Below are 26868 nucleotides of genomic sequence, written 5' to 3'. Positions count from 1 at the left end.
GGAACTTAGGGCCACATGTAGCAAAGTCCGATATTGCGACTCGGAAATTGCGAGTCTGTCTGACTCGCAATTTCCGAGTCGCAATATCGGATGCAGAACGGTGTCTCAGACATCGTCTGCGACTCGCTATGGGGTCGCAAAGACCCACCTCATCAATATTAATGAGGTGGGTTGCATTTTGCGACCCCATAGCGAGTCCCTGCACTCACAGGGATGGTGGCCTGCTGAAGTCAGCAGACCTCCATGTCTGTGACTGCTTTTTCAATAAAGCAGTTTTTTTTTTTCATTTTGCAGCCCGTTTTCCTTAAAGGAAAACGAGTTGCAAAATGAAAAAAATGTAGAAACCATTTGCTTTCGTTTTTTCAGTGTAGGCAGTGGTCCATTGTACCACTGCCTGCTCTGAAAAAACCTTTATGCCCACATTCACAAAGGGGAAGGGGTCCCATGGGGACCCCTTCCCTTTTGCGAATGAGTTACCACCAGTGTGACACTGGTGGTAACTGCGAGTTGCTTTGCGACCGCATTCGCGGTCACAAAGCAATTCTGAATCGCGATGCAAGTCGCAAATAGGAAGGGAACACCCCTTCCTATTTGCGAGTCGCATTCACAAATTGTGAGTCGGTACCGACTCGCAATTTGTGAATGAGCATCGCTTTAGGCTGTTTGCATGGCGCAAACTGCGATTTTCGCAGTTTGCACCATGCAAACTGCTACCTACATCTGGCCCTAAGTGTTTACTTTCCTTTCTCTGACTTCAAAGTGAGAGGATTTATGCGACAATCTTGCTGGACACTGGGGTTAGGAAAGAGTTTTTTCTATGACATGACAATATTTAAATAAACTTCAGAATATATCAGAATTAGAAGTACAAATCAAGCACATTTTTGTTAATTCTGAACTGTGCTGGAAACAAATACCTTTACATGATTAAAACAAATCATTGCATTAGGTGATGCAATTTCCACACATTATCGTCTGTGTACAGTATAGTCTGATTTGAAAAACTGTATATCTGCGCAAATGTAATGGTCATTTCAATCAAAAATGTGTTGTCTGTAATGGCAGTGTGTTAGCATACCATTCATACTGCACTACACTCTGCTCTGCACCACTATACACCACTGCACCCTACTCTGTATCACTATACTTTACTCCACTCCATGCCACTGCACTCTTCTCCATTCGGAACCACTCCACATTATGCCACTGCACTCTATGCTACTTCACACTATGGGGGTCATTCTGACCCTGGCGGTAATTACCGCCATGGCGGAGGTCGGCGGTAGCACTGCCAACAGGCTGGCGGTGCACCGCTGGGCATTCTGACCGCGGCGGTTCAGCCGCGGCCAGAAACGGAAAGTCGGCGGTGTCCCGCCGACTTTCCGCTGCCCTTGAGAATCCTCCATGGCGGCGGAGCGCGCTCCGCCGCCATGGGGATTCTGACACCCCCTACCGCCATCCAGTTCCTGGCGGTTCTCCCGCCGGGAACAGGATGGCGGTAGGGGGTGCTGCGGGGCCCCTGGGCATGGCCAGTGGCATGGGCACTGCAGGGCCCCCGTAAGAGGGCCCCAAAATGAATTTCAGTGTCTGCCTAGCAGACACTGAAATTCGCGACGGGTGCAACTGCACCCGTCGCACCTTCCCACACCGCCGGCTCAATTCTGAGCCGGCGTCCTCGTGGGAAGGGTGTTTCCCGCTGGGCTGGCGGGCGGACTTTCGGCGGTCGCCCGCCAGCCCAGTGGGAAAGCCAGAATGACCGCCGCGGTCTTTTGACCGCAGAGCGGTCTTTCGGCGGGAACCGCGTGGCGGGCGGCGACCGCCGTCCGCCGCGGTCAGAATCACCCCCTATGCCTCTCCACTCTACTCTATACCACTCTACTCTATGCCACTGCACTTTACGCCTTTCTACACCACTGCACTCTGCTCGTCTGTACGCCATACCACTCCAGTCTAAGCAACACCAATCTAATCGGCACAACTCCACTCTCTGCCACTCTGCAACACTGCACTGTACGCCACTGCACTCTAGGCTAATACACTATGCTAATGCACTTTACTCTGTAACACTCAACTCTATGCCCCTGCACTCTACATCAATACACTGTACATCACTCTAATCTACTCTGCACTCTATGCCACGGCACTCTACACTACTTTACTCCATGCCATCACACTCTATGCCACCTTATGCATCTCCACTCTAACCTGCACCTCTCCACCCTAAGGCACCTCACTCTACTGTGAAATAATCTACTTTATGCCACTGCACTCTGTGCCACTGCATTTTATGCCACTGCACTCTACCCCGCACCTCTCCACTCCATGCAACTGCACTCTACTCTGAAACAATCTATTATACGCCACTGTACTCTATAGCACTCTGACCACTGCACTCTAGTTCAATGCACTCTACACTACTGAGAGCTGACACTGCAACACTGCACTGGCCGCCACTATACTCTACACCACTCTGCTCTGTACTACTGCATTCTGCACCAATATACTCTATTCCACTGCATTCTATGCCACTCTACTCTGCCCAATGCCACTCTATGCAACTGCACTCTACACCAGTGCACTCTAAACAACTGCACTGTATGCTACTGCCCTTTACTCTGCACCACTGTACTCTATGCCACTGTTCTCTGTACCACTCTACACCACTGCACTGACACTCTACTCTGCAACTCTGCACTCTGCACCACTCTACTCTATGCAACTGCACTCCAGGCACTATACTGTACTCTACACCAGTCTACAATACTCCACTCTGCACCACTCTACACCACTGCACTCTATGCCACATGAGTCTACTCTGCACTCTGACACTGCACCACTCTGCATTACTGCACTTTCTGCTACTCTATTGTATGCCACTCTACTCCACTGCACTCTATGTAACTCTACCCCATGCCACTCTATGCCAATGCACTCTAAACAACTGCACTGTACGCCGCTGCCCTCTACTTTATACCACTGTTCTATACGCCACTGCTCTCTGTGCCACTCTACTCCACTCTACATCACTGCACTGACACTCTACTCTGCAGCGTTGCACTCTCCACCACTGTACTATACACCAATGTACTATGTACTACTGCATTCTATGCCACTGCACTCTTTGCCACTCTACTCTGCATCACTCCACTCTACAGCACTTTGCTCTACTCTGCACCACGCCACTGCTCTCCCTGCACCGTGAGTCTACTCTGCAATCTGTGCCACTGCACCACTCTACACTACTGCTCTCTCTGCCACTCTATTGTATGCCACTCTACTCCACTGCACTCTATTCCACTCTACTCTGTCCCACGCCACTCCATGCCACTGCACTCTAAACCACTGCACTCTAAGCTAACGCACTCTAGACAACTGCACTGTACCCCACTGCACTGTACTTTGCACCACTGGGCTTTACGCCACTGCTCCTATGCTACTCTACTCCACTCCACACCACTAACTTTAAGCCATGCTGAACAGCAGCTACTCTGGTGTATAACATGGCTAATGGCTAACACTCATTAGCAAAGCCAATAACTCTTTCGTAGATGAGACCTATTGCTTTGCCAATGTTTGTTAGTACTATGAGGTACCGAAGTACCTGAAAGAACTGTGAAAAATACAATTACATCATAATAAAGGCTGCCACAAAACGCACAAATACATTTTGGCTAAATAAAAAAAAGTGCTTCTCAAATACAGATTTGAATAATATACAGTTTATACCTAGTACTAATTTTTTTTTAACACTCCTTTAAATCCACACACTCCACAGCTCACCTTGGAACACCATTACAATACCTCTCTAACAGAAATATCTTTGCCACCAGAAAACTCCAAGTGACTCGTTTTAGTAAAGCCAATGCAGGTTTTCAAGCCCCTTTGTATTTGCAGATTTACCAGTTGGGCACATTTGCATGTCTTTAGGGAAGGAGACCCCCTGGTAAGAAGGTCTGATTCTTATCTGTCTGCCCCTCCCTCAGAGCACAGGAGACTCCCTGCCTTCCCAGTCCATCTGGGGAAACTGATCTGCCCATAATTTCGCCCTGACTCTGTTGCCCTTTAGGTGAAAGGCTAAAATTACGGACAAATGCCATCCGTTAAAGCTTTCATCACGGACAACGGACGGCAGGGCGAAATTACGGACAGTCCGTGAAATTTACGGACGGGTGGTCACCCTAGCGTGTTCCGTGTAGCGGCCATCTCTATGAATGCCTTTTCATGGCTGAGTTTGTCCGAGTTTTAATCTCACACTACAAGCTGATTATATAGCTCCTCCTGTGAGTCACTGTAAACATCAGCCTCGTGCATACTTCTAACCACGGGAAGTCAATGGGTACCTCAGGGCAGAGGTACAGCCTGTGCAGAAGACTGAGGCAGCCGCGGTGGTTGCTGGAGAAGTAAAGGCTGCAGGACACCTGGCGCGCGTGCAGGGAGCACAGGGCAGCAGAATCCAGGCACACCCATGTGAGTGCTCCCTCCACTGCTTGCATCCCATCAGAACCAGCTACCATGATTCGATCACATCTCTGATCCCTCCCCATCGACACCATCGGACAGAACCCATCCTCCACGATATTCACCCGCGCTGTCAGCAGGCTGAGAAGAGACGGCCTTCTTAAGAATCCCTTTGTTAGACCGAACGAGGGTCATCTCTTTGGAGCAATCCGCTGCCTAGTTGCAGGAAACTCCTGATGATGCGGTGAGAGTTCTGCCGTAGTGGGCCTGCAGTTGACAGTGGAAGGTGTTTCCTTTCGGACACAGCAGCAGTCTGACTGCAAGGTAGCCCCGCTTGGGATACTGCTCTTAGGAACTCAGTTGATGTCCTAATCCTCATGCTTCCTTACGCCCCAATCCCTCACATGAGATGAAAACTCATGTAAAAATGCAGAACAGGGACTCATGGACGAGTCCCCTTTTCCCAGGACTTGCACCCGTGAAGGGAGGATTGTCTCAGCTCTGTCCCAGCCAACTATCTACTCTAGTGAGTTCTTTCTTAAAATTTTAAAGACTCATCTGTCCGACAAGGTTTCCCGCTGCTATTGCTTCAATCTTCACACACTCCCTGTCTCTTCCTCTCACTCCCTTCACAACATCTCTCGTCTCTATGTTGACTTTTTATCTCTGCCTTCTCTCTCCTTCTCACTCTGTCTTTTCTTTCTCTTCCTCCCTATCTCAGATCGCTCTGTCTGCCCCCGTACACTCACTGTTTCGTGGGCTATGTTTCTTTCTTTTAGTCTCTCCACTATTTCCTGTGCTCCTAGCCCTCCCCGTCCCCCTTCTCTCTCAAACTATTTATTCACTGATTCTATTGAACTTTCTAAGCACGCCAACTTAGGCCACAACGATCAAAGTACAGTTAATGGAAAAAGTGTTTTTCGTAACTTGTGGGTTTTTTGCTTAGATATCACAGTTTTCCAAAATAAACAGGGTTGGGTTGATGTGTTTGGGTCGTGTCTCGCTGGATGGCATGATATAACATCAGCATCAGCTGTATGTCTTCTCCTGGGTGCTGCACATATTTACAGGGAAGTTTGTATCTTTCACAGAAAACTTCTCAAAGAATGTTTCTCAGCTGCACTGTATTTTGGTCGGGGCCCAGGACAAACCTCTTCTAACAGGGGAGCCAGGCGTCCTGCCCAGCTGTTTGCCCCAGCTGAAAGTGCATTAGCTTCTTAAGGCTTACTTTCGGGCTCTTCCTCAGCTGGGCAGTGGTGTGCAAGATCTGCCTAGCAATGTTAACATGGCCTAGCATGTTGGATATATCTAGGGCCTCTAGAATCACGTGCCTATGGAGGATAAAAGCAGGCAGCACTGTTCATTCTGATGGAACCAGGAGGGTGATGAGCATGTCGGAGTGTTGCTTAGAGTGGCTTTCTTATAAGGAGGCTACAATCTCAGCAGTGACGGACAGCTCTGCATACTACATGGTCCTGAAAATACGAGACTATTAGGTCAATCTTGGTAATTATACACTTTCCCTCCGATACGACCAATTAAGGGAGAAGCAAATGTCAATATGATAAGCAGGTGAGATATAATAAAAATGTTCAGACATCTCATATTTGAAATTTTCAGTCTGTAGCCTTGACATTGTGAATACGAACAATTCAAGTGTAAGTTATATATGTCATATATTTAGTGTCTTGATGATTGGCAGAAAATACATGTGCTCGGAGGGAAAAACAACATTGTTGACAATGAATATTAAGCTCAGTGCTGTGCACCTCTAATTGATGGAGTTTGGAACTCCCAAGGTGAAGTGGCTATTAGTTAAAAATGTCCACTCTGCAAATAAGTCTGCTCAGAAAAATGGGTCAATATAGAAACCGATGTTACTGTAGAAAACGATGTTACAAATGTATAATTATATTTTAATCTGATGGTCAAGAATGGACGTGAAAGACATTTTGTATGAAGCATTATATAAATGGGTTTAATTTATGAAGAACAAAAGTTGAATTGTGTAAATGTTGTATTTTCGTATTTTGTGAAATAAATGAGCTGCATAATATATATTTGTGTAAATATAATGTAGAATGGGGTATATTGAAGGTAGGGCAGTGGTCATAGATTCAATACACAAGTAGGCATTATTAAATATAAATGAATAGAATTAAAGTGGTACCCTATTAAATTAAGATTACCACTTAAGGCATTGGCTCTGTTCACCATTGGCGATGGCATTTGCTCTTGCACATGTACACATCCACCTAGAAAGTAGTCCACTTCAGTGCTAGGGTTGTGCATGCCAATCTCTGTTTTCATTTAATTTCTCTAAATTTATTTTTTGTAATGAGTCATTTTTGTGATAGGTCAAGGTTTATTTATTTATTGTTTGTTTGCAAACATTAGTCCTGTATTTTCAGATCTTGTGTACTAGACAGCCTTTAGTTTTCTGGTTGTGAAAGACCTCTTGGGGATCAGTGGGTTTACTGCACAGCCATTGCTTACCATTGATTGGCTTTATTGTTGCTTTCGTTTGATTGCTTCTTAATCAACAGCTTGCCTTCCTCTTAATGCATTTGTCAGTTCCTTAGAGCACTGTCCCTTTACCATCCTTTTAAGACAACGATTGTATTCTTCCACTGCTCACACTCCAGGAACTACTTTTTTCTTTCAGCACTCCATGAGAGTGCAGATGTTTTCTAGCTCTCTCTCTTGTGTGCTGCTTACCCCTCAAGCACCCATCCCCACGTTCTCAGTATTGCTCACCACCCCTCCCAACGTTTCTTTAAAAGCAAAACATATGTTTTTGTCAGCATATGACTAAAGAGGTGACTTTACAGGTTGTTTTTGTTTTTATCTCCTGCATTCCGAGTATTACATGAAAACACAGCCCTTGGTACTCAACGGCTTTTATGGAGCTGTGGCTGCTACGCACAAAACTGTGTTTTGCGGCAGAAGGTGTACATAGCATGTCTGAAAAGGAGGTTTCTTCTCTTTGAGGCCCATAAATCTGCTCCCTGGGCTACTGCAGAGGGCCAAAATAGCTTTTACATTTGTTTTAATTCTGAGTCTTATGGAAAGTAAATTAGGCCTTGGAAGAATTTACCTTTACATTTAGACACTTCTTCATTCTAAGGAAACTCTGAACAGAATTTAAAGAGTGAAACATATTTGAAAAATAAACCATGCCTTTTATAAAGGTTGAAAATATTACATTCAACGTGCATTACTGCTATACCTTAAAATATGTTTGCATTTTCATGCAGTATTTTGTATTTTTAAAAAATATATATATTTTTTTCAAAACTGTGCTTGACAAGCAGGCTTTGGCAAAATGATTAGGTAGGTGCTCACATTATAAAGGCAAAACCTATTGGCTTTGCCAAAGCTTGTTTCCTCGTCTGTCCTAGTCAAGTGACCTTCTCACGTCATATTAGGAATGCATATAACATCTTTTGCTCTATGCAGTGGTGTCACCTTTATTGGCTATCTCATACATTCTTTGCTTGAGACGAAGTACAACTTTTTCGGACCCCTCAGTTAATAACAAGTCGAACAAATGATGATTTGTGTCATTTCTCTAAGGAGGCAATTAATTTGTTGGCTCTATACTGATGGAACTGTTGTTCTATGTCTTTCAGGTCAGTATCCAGTTTTTCTTTTATAAGGAACCCTGCACAATACAGGTGAGCTTTAATGGCAATAGGTTTACTTCTGACTCGTCTGTCTGGTCTCTTAGTTTCAGATTGTGAGCCTATTCTTCAAAATAGTATGATCAAATTTCCAATTGTGCCCACACGTAAAGTCCCAGACAATAGGTGCGTGGTCCGAAACGGGAATCGGGCCAGTTGTATAATGTGAATTTTAGTCAAGGAGCAAATGATTAGCCCAGACCTGGTCAATAAGGCAGAACATTCTCTTTAAATCTGACAATTTGGCTGTGAATTTGTCCAGAGGATGTCTGCCTCTTCTAGATCTGGGGGATTATTAGAATCACAGACCCAGACAACCCACACCCTCTTTTGCTCTCTCCTGTATAAATGTGAGAATATACTTCATGTGTCCCTCCTGCCCATATTGGGACCATAGGAAGTTATCAATGTTATATCCGAGCTAGAGTGCCGACCAAAAATACATATTGTCCCTCTGCTTTGTCATTTATCACCTCCTCCGCCACTAAGGGTAATAGTTTATGGGCACCGATCATCACACCTTTTGTCTTCTTATCCTTTGATGATGCAAACAATTGTGTCAGGTGATGTTTATTGACCATCATTCTCATATCTTACAGCAATAAGTGTGTCTCTTGGAAGCAAAGATTGTCCTGGGCATCTTTACAAACAGCCCTCCATACTATGTGTTTCAGTGGTGTATTCAGCACCCTAATATGCTAGGTCAGTATCCTAACCAGCAGGTAGTTTTGGGCAGTTAATTCCCCATTTCCAACCGTCTGTTGTCTTCAGAACTTAGGAAGTTGTGCTATATGTCAGAGTGTGATGATGTTTATCTGCCGTTATGAGGGGTCAGACTCCCCCCCCATCCTAAACCCCTAACCTAATATTTCAAAACTGTAACAAAAACACCTCTGTCACGTAGGCTCTCATTATTCTAATCAGACTACTGGATTTGGGCAGCAGAATCGCCTGCGGTGTGGGAGATAGAGTCTAATCCACTACAGGTGACACCTGTCGCCCCAATCCGGGTTTTTGCTCCGGCTAACTAGCAGTGCCTCATCTCCATCCAAGAGCAGGGATGATTGGGCAGCCGAGCGCATGACACAATTGACTCCTCAGGGAAATCGTGGTCACTCAGATCTCATCCGTTTCTCTGTTACATTAGTCTCACATACACAAGGACAAGCAGAGACAGTATATGTTTCAATAAGGTTTTTAACGAAGCAACTGCATCTTTGATAATAAAGCATGTGCTGCAATAACCAGGATGATAAAACATGACAGGATTAAAATTGTGACAAGGAGAGTGTAGCATAGAAATAACGCTACCATATTGTCACCAAAGGCAATAGACTAATTCCTACCTAGGCTATATTAGAGCACAGCATGTTAAGATCTAATTCTGCCCTTCAGGTTCCCCTGGGAAGACACCATCCCCTATACCTGAGCAAAGGCCTGAAGTCTGCATAGGCAGCTGTAGCGAAGCGTTCAGCAATCAGCATACAGTCCTGGTCATCTGGCTGGAATCTCCCTTTAGCGTGTATGGGACAGGGAAGTGTTTTTTATAATAAAACAGCTGATGTTCTGAGAAAATGTCCCTACGTAAGGATGTGTATGTTTCTATGAATACCAGAGGCAAAATGTTACCACGTTTACTGGCAACCTATCTCACTGCAGCCTTGAAAGAAGCACAGAGTGAAAGAAATGTCTTGTTTAAGAACGCAGTGCTGGCCTAGGCAAAGAACAGTTAGATAGAGAGAAATAAAAGAAGACCGCAAGTGTGGCTATTGTGAAAATAATAAACAAAGCTGAATAAAATATATCTAGGTTAAAGTGCACGGTGGTAGGCCTAGTGTGCTAAAATAATGTGCATGGAGCAATAACTAAAATGGCTACACAACCGTAACTATCAACCTCCTTGTGGGCATGAAACAGAAAATACTACCCTTGGTACCACATACTACCTTCTTGTGGGTGCTACCCACCTCTAGTCCCTGTAATTCTTCATCATAGGAGCATTCAGGGATAGATGGGTCCTGTGAATCAGTCATTTCAAGGAACTTTTCACGAGTCCTTCCCGGCGGGTCTCCCTTTCCACCTCTACTCAATTGTGTAGGTTTTTCCCAATATCTCTTTCAGGTGCCCCAGCCTGACCACAGTTTTCTCAGGATCCTCACTCCTCTCTGATAGTCCAACAGTTGCTGATCTTCTTGCACTGAGGTGATCAATCAAATTTTTGCCTCCAGAGCACACAAGCGCAAATAGCAAAGCCCAACTAAAGCAGATTTGTCTGTTCCTCAGCTCTGAAATTACTTTCCCATCGTGCTCCTGCCAGCCAGTGTCACCTGAGATAATCCTTGGTAAAGTTGCATCAAGCATTCATCCATTCAATCATTTGTTTGCATCTGGCTTCTCAAAGAATCCTATTGTTGAATAAAGAGGACACCAGTTTCACTATAATATCTCTAGGTCTCAAGCTGCGTTCCTTCTTGGGTGGGCTTATTTTGTGTGTTCGTACAATTAATATTGCAGGTGAGATTTCTTCTCCCAGTAGTTGGGCAAACAGAGATGAGCAAAAGATTGGTTTGTTTGATGCTCTCCCTGTCTCTTTAGGAACTATCCTCCAAGTCCTCGCATTTCCTTCTCAAGTCCTCCACTTCCTCTGCCATCAACCAAATCATATTTGTAACTATCTCCCTGGAAGTAGTTGGAAGATATTGTTCTCATTCCTGTCTACTCTCTCCCCGAAAGTGCCTGTCTCCCTGGAAATGTCTACCATTGATGCACAGATCTCCTCTTTTACTTCATGGATCTGACCAGTCAGGGTTTTGGCTAACTCAGCTTGCATTTCTGACAGACTGAAGAGAAGATCTTTTTTTGTGAGGGTCTGGTGTCACTCTCCTTTGGAAGTAGCCATCATGGGGTCTTGCTGAAGGTTAACTGCAGTCGGACTTTGACAGGCAAGTTGGGGTGGAAGTCACCAGCAGGTTCTTAGGTCCCATTGAGCCCTCAGGGGTTCCACAAGTTTTATGTGGTGCATGTTCAAAGTCAGATTCCAGGGCTATTATCAACACATTCGCTAAGCAGGCTAGAGGCCAGCACTTCACCCATCACAGATCAACAACCTAAAGCCATCAGTGGCAGATCCCAGGTGCACAAGCCATAGATATCCGACCCATCAGCTCCACTCGGCGCACTACCCAGCATGACTGTCTCTCTGTAAACAAAAGGCTCGTACTCCCAAAAGTGCTAATGTAGAGTCTGTAGGGCAGGGATGGATCCACATAAAGTGGGTTTCACAGTGAGGTTTCTCAGAGCACCCCGAAGCAATCTTGGTCTCAGATTATGTCTCAAGGGAAGTCTTGTTACAAACTGCTGAGCATTTCCCCTGCCCCAGGGCTGTGTACCTTGTGTAGGCAGACACCTACCTCAAGATGGGGGGCAAGAGAGGCAGTTGAAATCATCACATGGGGCTCTTTTCACAGTCATGCTCCCCAAAACAGCAGGAGGTGCCACTTTGGGGTGAGGGGGTGTTCCAGGATCGCAATCACTGCTGGAAGGTCTGATTTTCAATCAGTAGGGTCACTGGGCCCTTGCTCCAGCTTCCATCCCCCATGGCTGTGACACTGCAGCGCACATCATCCTTCCTGCACACCCCACTCAAAGGCAAGTCGGCTGTTCCCCTCAGATCCTAGGTCTGGCATGGCCAGTCCACTATGTAAGGCTGCAGCAGAGTAGGCCTTGTAGTTCTTCCAGGCGGAATCAAGATGGCTGCCTTTCAGCCTTGTGACGCCAGCTGTCTCCAACAATGGGCATTCCATCGGTCAGCCTTGACTGCTCTGTCTCTTGGGTGACTCCAGGTTGCAGGTGGCTCCTTATCACATTTTCTCACATTCACTGCTGGAGAAGTGGATTTTCAACAAAAATAAAGGCAACATGGCTGGGAGTTCTCTATAGACGTGTCTACACCGTGCTGTACCAGCCATGTCCACCCTTGAGTTCTTTTATAAGAGCCAAGAGATATAAATTGAGCTTAAGGTTAACGGTTTCTCTTTCTAAGCTTAGAAAATATCTGGAGCAAAACCACAGTTTTCAATCCATCTGCTGCACCTTTTCTATGGGCTCTTTGTATTAGCATTGTTATTGCTATATAATGGTTAAAATAACCCTTACTGTCAGGCAGGTAACTCTGATTTTAAATAATAATGTCACTAAGTCAAAGTACACTTTGTTGATCACAATGTGGTGTTCCTGATATTTAAAAGTAGAACATGTGTAAAATTCAAGTTGGCATTTCCTTCCAGTGACTAGCTGAATCCTAGAAATTTCTAAACTACAGATTATGAACTGTAATCTGTAACGTTTGACAGGACAAAGCTACAAACGTTGTTCAAAAACATTTACTATCTATTAAAAACCCTATTTAATGAGAAAGGCGGAGTTTTAATAAATATTAAGGAAAAGTAATTTTAGAAAGTATCCTGAACATGCAATAGGTTAATAAGCATTGGCCTACTAACAGCTTTTACTTTGCCAGTGCTTTACCTTAATGAGGTGTGAAAATTGCTCCCAGTGCATAAACAACGACTTGGAAGTGGGGAGGTTTCCTTTACAGGAAGACCAGTTAGAGAAGATCCATAAACTTAATTAACTTGTAAATAGTCTTTTGTTTCTCAAGTAATGGAAGGTGAGACCTGGGGAAACCAAACCTTTGTTCCTCCAGCTAGACTGGCTCCAAACTCAGTGAGAGAGAAGCTAACCCCAGAACCAGTTTTGGGTGACCACAAAAGAGGAGGCTACCCATTTCCCTGAGCATGTTTCTGGACCCATCCTGAACAGTGAACCACTTTCTTACAGTGATCATACATTTAGAGTAACACAACTGCTGAAACAATAATGCCCATTAGAAAACCAACTTTAGCATAGTCACAGAGTTCAGTGTTTTAAGGCTGTTCCTGAAGCCCAGCACTACTTAGCAAAGAAAAGAAACTGCAGAGAGATAAGTTGTCTGGGGGAAAACAAATGTAATGGATAGAAAATATCTTGTTAATCAGGATCAAAGAGTGGGTAACAAATTGGTAGAAATGCAGTATGAAGTTAGCAAGCACTTAAAAAGACAAAAATGTGTACTTTTTAAAATCTGTTTATTGCTCTCTGTACAATTGTGAATTTCACATAAAAATGTACCATTATAGAATGGCTTTTCACTGTAGTTCCACATTATGCAGTACCATTCTTCACTCTTTGCCCATTTACATACAAACATTTTCCATTGCTCGATGGGTTGTGCCAGGTCTGACCTCCTTTACCAGGCACTTTTTTACCATTTCCCATACTAGGTCAGCAATGTCCACTACATCTTCTGTCAAAGAGATATTGACAATGTGGGGAGAAAAGAAGAGAAATACAGGTAGTCAAAATTTAACAGGTCTCCTTAACCAGCAGTGTAAATAAAACAAGGATTGTAAGTTGAAAATAAAGTCCAAGCTACTACAGCATGTCAAATAATTAGATCTGGTTTTAGCCCAGTCCCTTTGCTTTTACTAATATTAAATGTATAACATACTTAAAGGGGTTTCAGTCAGTCCTCTTCATCTATTGGTTATTGTGTCATTTACAGCATACAGTAATGGGACAGCCCACATCAGACATTGGCTAACGTCACTGCGAGTGAGAACATTCTGCCCTTTCACAAGGAGCACACTTACACACGAAGCAGTTCCCACGAGTGCCAGGAAATACTAAAACGATGTGTGTTTTTTTTAGACCAAAAAATAGCCAATGATTTTGTGGATTGACAGGCTCCTAGCAGCTTCCTAGACAATGAAGATTTGCAAAAACAATGCTAAAGCAAAACAAGCAATGACAAAACCATATGGCTGGTGGCCAATGCCAGACCTGTTGGCTTTGACAATGATTGTTACAAAATGCATGAGCTTGGGGAGGCAAGAAACATGCATGGTAAAACTTTTTCAAATTTTGTTGATCCTCCATTGTCACGAGGGCTCTCATTCTCCTAATGAGGCTGCTGTATTCGGACGGCAGCATCACCTGAATTGTGGGGAACTGAGTCCAATCCCACACCATGTGACAACTGTTGGCCTAATCTGTTTCCAGCCAACTAGCATCGCTTCATCTCTGCCCAAGAGCACGGATGATTTGTGGCAACTATGCACATGACATAATGACTTGTCAGAGAAGGCATGGTGGATCAGATCTCATCCTTTTCTCTCAGTTACAATAGTCTCACACATGCAAAGACGAACAGAGACAGAAAATGATTCAATAAGATTTCATTGAAACAGCTGCGTTTTAGATAAAAATGGCATGAAATGCAATAATTAGAATGATGAAACATACCGGAAGCAAAATGGTGACAAGGAAAGTGAAACACAGGAAGAGTCCCACCATACTGTCACAATGCATAATCTATGCGATTCTTACCTAAGCTTTGTTAGAGCACAGCAGGATAAGCTCAAATCCACCCTTCAGGATTCCCCCCTGGGAAGACATCATTACCCATACCTGAGAAAGGAAGCCTGTTGTCTACAGAGACACCATCCCCATGCAGGTCAGGGAACTGGTGGTCTCAGCAAGCAGCTGTAGCATAGTCAATCAGCATGCGGATGTGGTCATCTTGCTGAAACCTCCCTCTAAAGTGCATGAGACAGAGAAATTGTTTTATAATAGAACAGCTGATGTTCTGAGAAAATGTCCCTAAGTAAGGATGTATGTGTTTCTGTGAACATTGAAGACGCAGTGTTCCACTTGTGCCGGCAACCCTATCTCGCTGCAGCTTTGAGGAAAGCACAAAGTGCTTGCTAAGAAACGCAATGCTTTTCTAGGCGAAATAACAACTAGGTAAAGAAAATAAAACAAAAGCATGAATGTGACCTATTCTAAAATAATAAAAATGAAGTAAAATAAAATGTAACTGTGCTAAATGGCACAAGAGCCAGGCCTCAGTACTAAAATAATGTGCCCAGAGACATCACTAAAATGGCTATACAACACCATCACTGAATGAAAACGATTTAAAATGCTAGATAAACTATTAGGACAGGGTTAGATTAGAAATATAATTAAAATACTTTCAAATTAAAAATACCCTTGTGTAAATGGGCTCCTGGGTGTTACTTATATGAGGCTTATAGGGAGTAAGTGGAACTACTTAGAGCGAAAAACGCATTAAGACAATACCATATAATGTGAATTTGAAAGAGACAAAAACATAGTTGTATCAGTCATCCATAAAAATAGAAAAGGTGTGAAGCTCTTTGGCATCTATAAACCAACAGTCTTGATTATTGCAGCCAGGACAATTTTGGTGAAAGTGCTGTGTGATGAAATTATAAAGTATATTGAAATTTTAATTCAGAAAGACCAGGTAGGCATTATTACAGTTCGGCATGTACATAGTGGACTTTTTTCCTATATAAAGCCCCCTAGTTATAATGCAATATGTATGCAGTCTTCAAATTGGTGTCTGAATTGCACAATCTTTTATCTGATGTAGCTCTCTATCTTGTTATAAAGGAAGAAATTCAATTAAACAAAATATAAACCACATTAGTGAAAAAAGTAAGGAGACGGGCAGTTTTGATTATTGCTTGAAAAAGCATTTAACTATTTGCACTACCACATTTGTCAACGTTTTGCCACATATAGGCTCACTCATATCTCCTTATCTGAACATTTTAAATAAATAGTAAAGCTTATTTTCCCTACCACCTTCTAGTAAAGAAATAGATGTAGCCTCCTGGAGACAAAAGGAGCACTGGGGCTTGGGTTCTAAGGGGTAAGCAGATGGTGGATAAATAAAACACAGTTAAATGTACACAACATGCTAAATATGGTCTAAGCGAAGCAGATCAGTGTCTCTCATTCTGGCAAAATATAATTTTATTCAGTGAACTCAGAAGATTTGAAGACCTTGGTAGTTTCTCGATGCAGGTGAATAGAACAGGCACTATATAGTTTATTGAATTGTCAGCAGAAGTCAGACAATATCTGTCAATTATTATATTTTTCAAAAGACTTCATTAATTTTCACATTTAAATAAATAGTAACATGGCATAAAGCATTTCCTTACAATATTCAGTAAACATACATACATGATAATGCTCCTCATTATGAGTTTGGTGGCCAGAAAAGGCTGCCCGCCAAACTCCCACGGTCGGGTTACCGCCAGTGCGATCCCCTTCCCGTGGCCCCTATTTAGAGTTTTCTGCTGGGTCAGCAGGTGGAAACAGAGCTTCCAGCCGCTGGCCCAGAGGCAAACAGCCCACTACATTGAGCAAAGCAGACAGTGAAAAGTACGACGAGACTGGCCATGGAGGCACCTGCAGTGCCCATACCAAGTGCATGGGCAGTGCAGGGACCCCCAACGGGGCCCCCTGCATCCTGTCTCCGCCAGCCTTTACATGACGGTGCTACTGCCATCTAGAGGTGGGACTCGTAATCCCCAGGGCAGCACTGCCCTGGCGGCTCAGGTCCACCAGACCGATGACAAGTCATGATCTGGCGGTCCGACCATGGCCGCAACGGTCTGACCTCCACCACGGGCCTGGCGTTCTGAAGGCCACCAGGGTCTTAATGAGCGCCAATGTCTGGGCTTCCTCACAGTGTCTGTTATATGATGCAATCACTAGGTCGTAGACTAGCATTTTCCAAACTTTCAGGCCTGTTGTAACCATTCTGTTGATCCTGTTTCACTTCAAGACAACTGGTTCTACATCCACCTATGCCTGAATGTCATGTGGGCATAACCCCACTGTAGGTGCAAGATCACCCAACTTCCTCATTATAGCCAATCACCGCATACCCAGAAGAAGCACTAAAAACAAAACATTTGTGTCACCCTTTCTTTTTTTAAACCTCTGACTCGGCTCTTTTTTTTTAATCAAAATCTTCAGAGCTATAAATATCCTCCTACCTGTGAGATTGGGCAGTACCTCAAAAACATTTAACCATTATTCCAATATACAAGGACATATCATCATCATCAACATCATATCAGAAAGTCTCATGTAGACGGGGGCACCATACCAGTGCTATAACTGTATTCATCCTATGGAGAAGAGACAGCAATATTAAATTGTATAATTTAGAACCTTTCGTTCACACATCTTTTTGAATTGTAAATAAACCATAGCCCATTCTGCATCTGTCACACATTTGCTGTTGCCTTGAGTAGCAGGGCTGTGCAGTTGCTATTGCCAAATGCCCAGGACAAGCAGGTCCAAAACCCAGCAGCACAAACTCTTTGGCTGACAATTTACGTGCCACCAAACGGCAATTTGAAACAGGATTGTTTGCCACTGAAGACAAGGTTGTAATCCATATGTATACAAATGTCAAACTTGTATACACAATTAATTAACATTACAGCTATTATTATAATGGAGAACATTCTAAGGAAGCACAGTGAGCTGTGCACTGGCTTCCATTACTCCCAGTGATTCCAGCACAACACTTGCACACATTCACAAAATATAACAATTTGAGGCTATTGAAAATTTCCAGAATATATGCAAACCCCTATACAAATAAATATGCAATCTCATGAAAGCAAGCTTGATAATTGTTGGCTTTTAAAACGAAATGTATAACAAACCTGCAACTTACAATAGTTTTGCTGATCTATTGTGCAATTTTAAATGCCATTTCTCTGAGACCTAATTTACTAAAAAGTGGTTTATACATGCAAATATTTAAAAACATGTATATTAGAGAGAATCTGTGTAAAACCAATATGGGCATCATGAAAATAAACTAGTGGCCAATTCTTAAAGGATGCAACAAAGTCCACTTGCATTGGTGCAGATTTACAATTTTTAGGACTTCACAAGAATTTACTGTATTATGCCCGGAAACCATACTGCTAGTAAACACTTGTGATTTTTTTTTGCACAAGGGCAAACATGCATGCGTACATTTACTATTGCAAAAATCTAAGTAATTGCAAATTCACTTTCCCCACACCCCATTTTTTCTGACTCTTGGAAAACCTTTACTCATGTCATATTTTATAAAATACCATACCCCTAACTGTTCCCTCTATACTATTTTGTAGGTCTGCTATTCCTGTGTGAGTCCCACTAGTGATAGCAAGGTTTATGATTCTTCATGTATGTCAGGGAACATACTCCATGTTTCCCCAACTATATTCAGTAGTCATGAAAATTGTATACAGTTATAAATTACTCTTTGTCAGGCCCCCCTACAAATGTTAGAGATTTAAATATAAATAACAATTTCCTGCAGCCTCTAGCTTTTCGTTACACAACAAGCTGGCAAATCCTCACAATGGAGCCTGCTATGCAAAAGAAGTGCTCCCTATGGTTCTCATGACTGATGTTTCCAGAATGTCCTTTGCAGCTTTATAGGCAAACATTGGGTACTTTTTTTCCAGAGAAGAAAGGTGATAAAGTTACATGACATAACCCGTCCCTGTATAAGGCTTTCTTGTATCAGCCTTCCATGACCCATTTATTGGCAAAATGCAGTTGTGCTCTCTCATCTTCATCTGTGCACTGAGGATTTGGAATAATATTTTCAACACAACAGGCATGCACCATCACTTTAAGAAATGAGCTAAAGACTCTCCTTTTCAAGTAGAGGAGTGCCTTGCCACACACACGTAGCTCCGCCAGCTTTTTCCACCCATTACCAGGAATCCATTTCCCTTTCTCTCACTCAGATGTACACAGAAATGACTCATTTGTTCCCTCCCCAGCACAGTGCCCTGCAAGTCCCCCGCTGCGTGTACAGCACTCTGGTGCTCCCTAGCTAAATTCACATGTTAGGAATAACATTGTATCATGCAAGATGTCCTAAAGTGATCATATTTCAAAACATAACTAACCAGGGCTCTGTGCATTAGTTAAAAGGTTTGTGGCTGTAAATAACCTGTTGCTGTAACATACACAGGTATTTTTAAGAAATGGAAATGCAGAAACCTCAAAAAGAGGACATGACAAAAAATTTAACGAAAGACATTTGCTACTAGAGACATAGAGGTATTAAAGAAATATGAAATGATTACCTTGAACTTGGGCATAAAAATATTAATTCCTTTGTGCCTTTTTCAAACTACAGTATATTAAAATTATGGATTAAAAACTATTATTTATAACTGTTTGTACTCAGTGCTGATTTAACCCTTTACAATTGACTATGTTAAACAGTTTTATGAATGGCTACATGTATGGGTTTTATAATTGTGATGAACAGAAATACAAAGGCCCATATTTATACTTTTTGACGCTAAACTGCGCTAACGCAGTTTAGCGTCAAAAAGTTTTGCGCCGGCTAACGCCATTCTGAAGCGCCATGCGGGCGCCGTATTTATTGAATGGCGTTAGCCGGCGCAAGCAGACCGGCGCTGCCTGGTGTGCGCGAGAAAAACCACGTACACCAGGCAGCGCCGGCGTAGGGGGAAAATGGCGCATGGGCGTCTTAAAATGGGGCAAGTCAGGTTACGTCGAAAAAATCGTCGTAACCCGACTTGCGCCATTTATTTTCGACGCCCATCCCCCATCAACATGACTCCTATCATTGTAAAGATAGGAGTCATGCCCCCTTGCCCAATGGCCATGCCCAGGGGACTTCTGTCCCCTGGGCATGGTCATTGGGCATAGTGGCATGTAGGGGGGCACAAATCAGGCCCCCCTATGCCAAAAAAAATTATTAAAAAAAAATAAAAAAATACTTACCTGAATGTCCCTGGGGTGGGTCCCTCCAGCCTTGGGTGTCCTCCTGGGGTGGGCAAGGGTGGCAGGGGGTGTCCCTGGGGGCAGGGGAGGGCACTCTGGGCTCATTTTGAGCCCACTTGTCCCTTAACGCCATGCCTGACCCAGGCGTTAAAAAGCGGCGCAAATGCGCCGTTTTTAGCCACGCCCACTCCCGGGCGTCTCTTTTGCCCGGGAGTATAAATACCACGTAAAGGCCTGGGAGTCATTTTTTAGACGGGAACGCCTCCCTTGCATATCATTAACGCAAGGAAGGGGTTCACGCTAAAAAATGACGCACATTCCGGGAACTTTGGCGCTATTCGCCTCTAACGCCATAGTATAAATATGGCGTTAGTTGGCGTTAGTTTAGCGTCGAATTTGCGTCGAAAAAAACGACGCAAATTCGGCGCAAACGGAGTATAAATACGGCCCAAAGTGTAAATGCAAATATATCGTTGTGTTTATTCTCGTCTACTTTACTGTGACCTTCAGAATGTTCCCCAGGTCACAGTTTGTTTCCCAGTAAAATAATTCGATATTACATTATAGAAAATAGCTTCTTCTATAGGTTTTTACTATGTGCTGATATATTCATGTATCGCTCATTTTATTTTAAACCTATGTTTTTGTTTGAATCTTCTCTCTTCCTGTACCTCGTTGCTTTCATCCAGATCATGACTTCTTGCGAGAGATCATCAACTACTTCGAGCTCAAAGAAGAAAGAATCAGACGAGTTGTTTCTTGGCGTGAATCCTGGCAATCCAATATTTTCCTGCATGATGCCTCCAAGTGACAGTAGCAATAGTTTGGGGGCAAAACCTCAAAGCATCTTATTTAAAACAACATCCGGTCAATATGGAGCTCTGACCCCTACATACGAAATGTCACCTTGTGTCTACTATCCAATGACTCAGTACTTTTCAGATGAATTAGGAAAGTGTGGGATGTATCGAAACCATTCTCTTAATACGGCTCTGGATAGAAGCAAGGTGTATGACTATCCCAATTTCCAGAATACCCTATAGCAAAATACTTTCCTAAAATAACCCTTTAAAGCCTTAGTGGCCCTTTTGTCTTCAGACACTGATGTTTTGAATTTTTATGTAAAACTGTAATTCAAGCTAAATACATTAAACAAGTTGTTTCAATTTTTTTTACAAAGCGTGATTTAATTTCCGTATTTACAATAATAAACACGCTTTCTCTGGATCGGTTTCTGTTCTCTCCTGCTATTGTGATCTGGTTCCACAATGCCTATATCTACCTGTAAATACCTTTATGTGTTGTATAATGCTAAAATATGTCTGTTTTGTGGCAGATGCATGGCGGATGTGTTCCTGGCACATTAATCTGTGGCTACTGTAGCTCAAAATGAATATTATTATAAATGTATAAGCCGTATGGTACCAAAGCAGTTATGGAACATTTGTAACTGTTCGCTGAAGCTTTCATTACAATACTCTTAATTATTGTGGCCCAATTCTTAGAACATAAATAAATCTGAGCCTTAAAGTCTTTATTAAAATTGGGTGCAGATTTACAAATGTTTAGCATTTCCAAAGTTTTCCCAAAGTACCCCTGGAAACCTATGTCAGTCTCAGTTGTCTATAAGCATGCCTGGAAAACTGTAGTTTACTTCCATGTGCAGACAGTTCTGCACACGTGTACAATTACACATGTTTGTTTACATGAGTGCTTTTTCACATATATTTACTCCCTATGGAGAACCCCTTTATCTTCACCCCTGCCAGTTTTGAGGGTGTTCCTTGTCAATCGACACAGTGGAAAGGGATTTACTCGCCTTTGAAATGAGAAAAGCGCCACCCATTCCCAAAGCGACATTGGGCCGAGAACAGGTTGTGAATACTACAAGCGCACACGTTTGCCTGTGTGCACAAACGTTTCAGGGCATCTGCACCCCACATCGTCCACTCTTGGCATCTGGGAGAACCGTGTCATATCACACCATACCGGAGATAGAGATGTGTATATATATATGTATATATATATATTTATTTATTTAAGTAGACAGAGAATGTGTGTGTAGAACTTTCTATGAGTGTTATTCAATGCCTTGTGAATATCAGTAGCAGATTTTTGAAGCTAGCTTCAAGTGCTCGTTGGTTGAAGTTACCTCTACAAATAAGTTTGTGAATCAGTACCTTTGTTTTCAATGATAATGCATGCTTCCTTTCTTTGTGAATAGAACTGATGTGGCTGTTGACAAATGAATTTTTGTACCACAGTGTAACTTGGAGGCATCTTGCCATACTATATTCATTTCTTTTTCCTATAATTCATTGATTAGGTGTTCTATTTGTTGCTTTCAATAATGGTGATGTGTTCTATTAAATCGGGCTTCTTCAATGAGTAGCTCTCCAGGTACTTGCAAGTAGTTCTCGTGTGTGCAGCCCAGCCTACTAAGTTAAAAACCTTTGCTTTGCTGAATTAATGTATGTATCCCATAATTGAAAAGCCTGTGTTGAGAGGTAAATGTGCATATTTTTAGAATTCATAAGCTGATGTTTGGGATTAAATTGCTGAATTTCCAAAAGCTGATGTTTGAGTGATAAATTATGCAGTGCTGGAGAGAGTTATTATTAATATTATCTTGTTGCCATGGGCATTGCAGCTATTTGCCATGTAGATGCATTCCAAATTGATTAATACTTTTTTGCATTACTGCTGGCAACTCTACCTGATGCACAAAGGTGATTACCAATGGTAATCGTACATGGGGCTAGCCACTAATATAATCTTGTGTGATGGGCTCTCTATTACAACAATAATATTAGTAGCTAAGGGTGATTTTAATTGAACATAAGTAACTCTTACTTACCACTGAGAATGTTGGATGCCTCTGTATTAAAACCTTTCAGTAAAGAAAACAGCATATTTTGAAACAAGGTTAATTTGTTTATGTCTACCTTTAAATCCAAATCAACTCTGGAATATGAAAAGACAAATATAGAAAGAAATTCAAAAGCAAATTTACTTCGATCATGGTGAAGATGGCAGTGTGTGATCCTAAGGATGGAAAGACAGTTGAATCACCTACCAATGGAAATTGTGAGAAAAGGTGAGCAATCCATAAAAATATGTTATTGAAGATGTGGTAAAAAATTAGATTAACAAGGCAGAACAAAAGATTATAACAGTTTTGACATTCAAAAGTGAATGTTGCAACACCCAGGCCTACCTGAGAGCATAATGTTTGTGATTAGCTTAAGGTAGTGTCACAATTCAATCCCTTAAGCATGGGGTAATATATACTTTATCTGGGTGACTACGATTTTGGCAATGAATTAAGGTCAGGAGAAGTAATGGTTAGTTGCTTCCGAGGGGTCATTTAAAATGCATGTTCTGAATTGCAAAATAAGATTCAGCTTTTGTATTTTTGTATAATCCAATATGAATCTTTACTTATCAAATACACATAGCCAAATTACCATTCACTATCAACTGCAGAACTGCCGTTAAATGGCACCCCAATTAAGAAAGTGCTACATTGGCATAGGAGTGGTAGAAGGTAACTGAACACAAGATGCAATACCCAATTAATTCAATCAACATACATTGCTGGATAGCTGCTGACACCACAGAGTCGTCTGGGAGAGGAAACAGCGCTTTAGGTAATGGCATATGGCTACTATTGTTTAGTAGAAATGCCTTTTGTTAGAGGTGAGAGGAGAGTCAAGTCGGTGGAGCCTGGGAGGTGGAGTGAGAGGCATGCAAACTAATTATCAGTAGCATGGTGGGGAGGCAGTTGGGAGGCCTTCTAGAGAATACGTGGGATAAGATTGAAAAAACAAGCCCAGACTAAAGCTATATTCTGCTGATATCCTAGCCAACAAAATCTTCTTCTTCACCACAATATTACTTGTCCTTAGGTCTGCCAGATGGTTTATCGAGGCCTGGCTAAAAAAACATGATTCAGCGCGCAGTTGGCACTTCTTCAGTTCAGGCTAGGTGGCGGGAGCACTTGCTTGAATATAAATAAACAAGCACTTTCAATGCAATGGGTCTCCTATTTGTTCGAGTTAGAGCTATTAGCGTTGTAAAGCAAATAAACGCAGCGCGATCGCGCTATGTAAAATGCAGTGCGATCGCGCTGCGTGGAAAATAAACAGATAAAGTAGTCCAGACTCCAGGCTGAAAACATCGAGCCTCGTATGTTTTTGGTACTTTACCGGTGCTGTGTAGGTGGGCTAAACACCGGAAAAGGCATGACGTATGCATGTCTTTCTCAAATGAAAGCAAGCGGATTTTAAAAGGCAGGCCCACGAAGCAATGTAAGTGACTGACATGGCATGGGTGTGGGTGTGGTTTCAAGCCCAAAGAGAGATTACAGAATGGACGGAGCACTTTGTGCTCGCCCATAAAAAGGGAAACCACAAGGAGGAACGGAGCGACACCCAGTCCCAGCTAACAGAAGGACTGCTTTGCCCCTGGCAAGGAGGGGCCAACAATGCTGCTGCGCTTAATAGCGCTTTTCTTCTAACCACGGCACAGGTGTTTGGGAAGCCACAAGGAGGAACAAAGGGACTCCCAGTCCCAGACAACAGCAGGACAGCTTTGCCCTGTGCAAGGAGGGACCAACGCTGCTGCTGCACTTCATAGCACTTTTCTTCTCCCGCAGCGAGGGTGTTTGGGAAGCCACAAGGAGGAGCAGAGGGACTCCCAGGCACAGATTGCAACAGGACAGCTTTGCCCTTTGAAAGGCGGGACCAACACTGCTACTGCGCTTTATATCGCTTTTCTTCTCCCGCATTGCGGGTGTTTAGGAAACCTCAAGGAGGAATAGAGGGACTCCCAGTCCCAAATAACAATAGCACTGCTTCCCCCCATGCAACAAGGGACCAACACTGCTGCTGTGATTTATAGCGCTTTTCTTCTCCTGTGGCGGGGGTGTTTGGGAAGCCACAAGGAGGAACAGAGGGACTCCCAGTCCCAGATAACAACAGGACTGCTTTGAATAAAAGGCACTTCATATTTTTTTTTATTACTCTATGTGCCAAAGTTTCTATATCACTGATCTAGCCTTGCAAGTGAACTGGCACATTTTCCTTCCTCTGATGTCTCAGCTAGTCCTGGTTTGTCCACAATTTTCTCCAATGTCATTGACAGAACTCTCAGATCTCTGGCCCTCCAGCCACCCACTGCTACTCCACAAAGGAGCTCAGAGCCATGAATTCTGGGTGCCACAACAACAACAACTGCTGCACCACAACCCCTTGTGATATCACAGGATCCTTCACCTGCCAAAACTGCCACTTCTCATGCAGCACCGAGCTACCTGCTCACACAGGACCCTGGCCAACACCCACCAGACGGCTGCAGTCAATCCAGAACCTCTCCAATGTATCCTGCACAATGCCCAATCCCTCTGCAAACCTGCCACAGAAATCTGGGACACCATCACTGCCCTCTCACCAGACATAGCCTTCATCACTGAAACCTGGCTGAACCCTACCCAAACCCGACATCACCACTGCAATACCTGACGGCTACAAGATCATACACCGAGACCACACCAACAAGCACGGCAGGGGCATCACCATCATATTCAAAAACACCACTTGATGCATCACCACCAATGACGACACCTCACCCCTCATTGTACACCTCAATTTCAACTACAAACCAACGCCAAAACTACCTTAAGAGGCACCCTTGTATACAGACTCCCAGGACCACGATTGCCTTCTGCGACGCCATCCTCGACATCATCACACCACTAGCCATCGACTCCAACCACTACATTCTACTCAGCAACCTACATTTCCAAACTGACAACCCCAGTGACGCCAACTCCCCCACCCTCCTCAAGAACTTGAGAAAATAGGCCTCACCCAACTGGTCAACTTATCCACTCACAATGCGGGACACACTCTTGACCCCCTCCTTACCCTTAGCGACAGAGTTAGATTCAGCCACGTCACAGTACTCTCATGGTCCAACCACAGCATTGTCCACTTCACCATCGCCGACACCCAACAGTTCATCCAAACCCAAAGCCTCATCCGACCTTGACCAGGACATCCTGAACTTGTCCTCCTCGATCACCAAATGCACCAACTCAGTTGCCCTGTTGAAACCAGCCAGAACTAACAAAACCTCTACAAATGCCAGCTGTTACACTCCAGAGCTCAGAGCTACCAATCACAGCTGCTAAAAACTTGAGAAACAACAGTGATCCACCAGGAATCCCTCCGATAGAACAGCCCAGAAAGCTCCCCTCAACAACTACCACCAACAACTCAAGGATACCAAGAGAGCGGCCATCACGACCCACATTGACTCAGCATCCAGCCATACAAAAGAACTTTTTAAAATAATCAAAGAATCCTCCCAACCCAGCAACCACAGATAACACCATCCACCCCTTTCAAAAACTCTGCAACACCCTCTCAGACTACTTCCAAAGCAAGATCTCCACCATCGACAGCAACTTCAACATCCAACCCACGATCTCCAACCTCAGCTCTCTCTATCCTCCAGCACACACCAACAGCACTATCTCCACGTAGGCACCGCTCACCACTCACTTCACCTCAGCCATCATTTCATTAATTCACTCCTGGGCATCCACGACCCATGGCCCCACCCCCTAATCAACCTCGGAACCAAAATGAGCACAGAACTCACCAGCATCCTCAACAACTCCATCACATCTGCAGTTTTTCTGGACAAATAGAAGCATGTGGAAGTCTAACCCCCGTGAATAAACCCTCTGCCGACCCCAACAAACTCAAGAATTACTTACCCATCTATCACCTCCCCTACAGACTCCACAGCATCAGAATACAAAACGACACCCTCAATTGGATCGCCTCCTTCCTGACAGGACGCACTCAGAGCATCTGACTACCCCCTTTCCCCTCTGTACCCAAGAGCATACTTGTAGCATACTCTAAGGTTCATCCCTCAGTCCTACTTCTTTCAATACCTACATGACTCACCTGGCCGACGTCTTTAGATCCCACGGACTCAACATCACACCCTATGC

The 26868-nt window shown here is 43.4% G+C and overlaps 1 protein-coding gene across 3 annotated transcripts in view; it reads left to right on the top strand.

The window, feature by feature from the left end:
• PIERCE2 (piercer of microtubule wall 2) overlaps positions 1-21068 on the top strand; it is a 32851-nt gene extending 11783 nt beyond the window's left edge. For 2 of the 3 annotated variants that reach the window (XM_069222428.1, XM_069222429.1), the window contains exons 2-3: positions 8091-8135; positions 20531-21068. In XM_069222428.1, coding sequence (XP_069078529.1) covers positions 20534-20884 — 351 coding nt within the window. In that variant the 5' untranslated portion in view covers positions 8091-8135; positions 20531-20533 and the 3' untranslated portion in view covers positions 20885-21068. The remainder of the gene's footprint in view (positions 1-8090; positions 8136-20530) is intronic. The other variant, XM_069222430.1, reaches the window with a different exon arrangement.
• The last annotated feature ends 5800 nt before the right edge of the window (positions 21069-26868 follow it).

The sequence above is a fragment of the Pleurodeles waltl genome, chromosome 3_1, assembly GCF_031143425.1.
Source record: "Pleurodeles waltl isolate 20211129_DDA chromosome 3_1, aPleWal1.hap1.20221129, whole genome shotgun sequence".
NCBI classification, from domain to species: domain Eukaryota; kingdom Metazoa; phylum Chordata; class Amphibia; order Caudata; family Salamandridae; genus Pleurodeles; species Pleurodeles waltl.
This window is presented reverse-complemented; position numbering and strand designations above follow the sequence as displayed.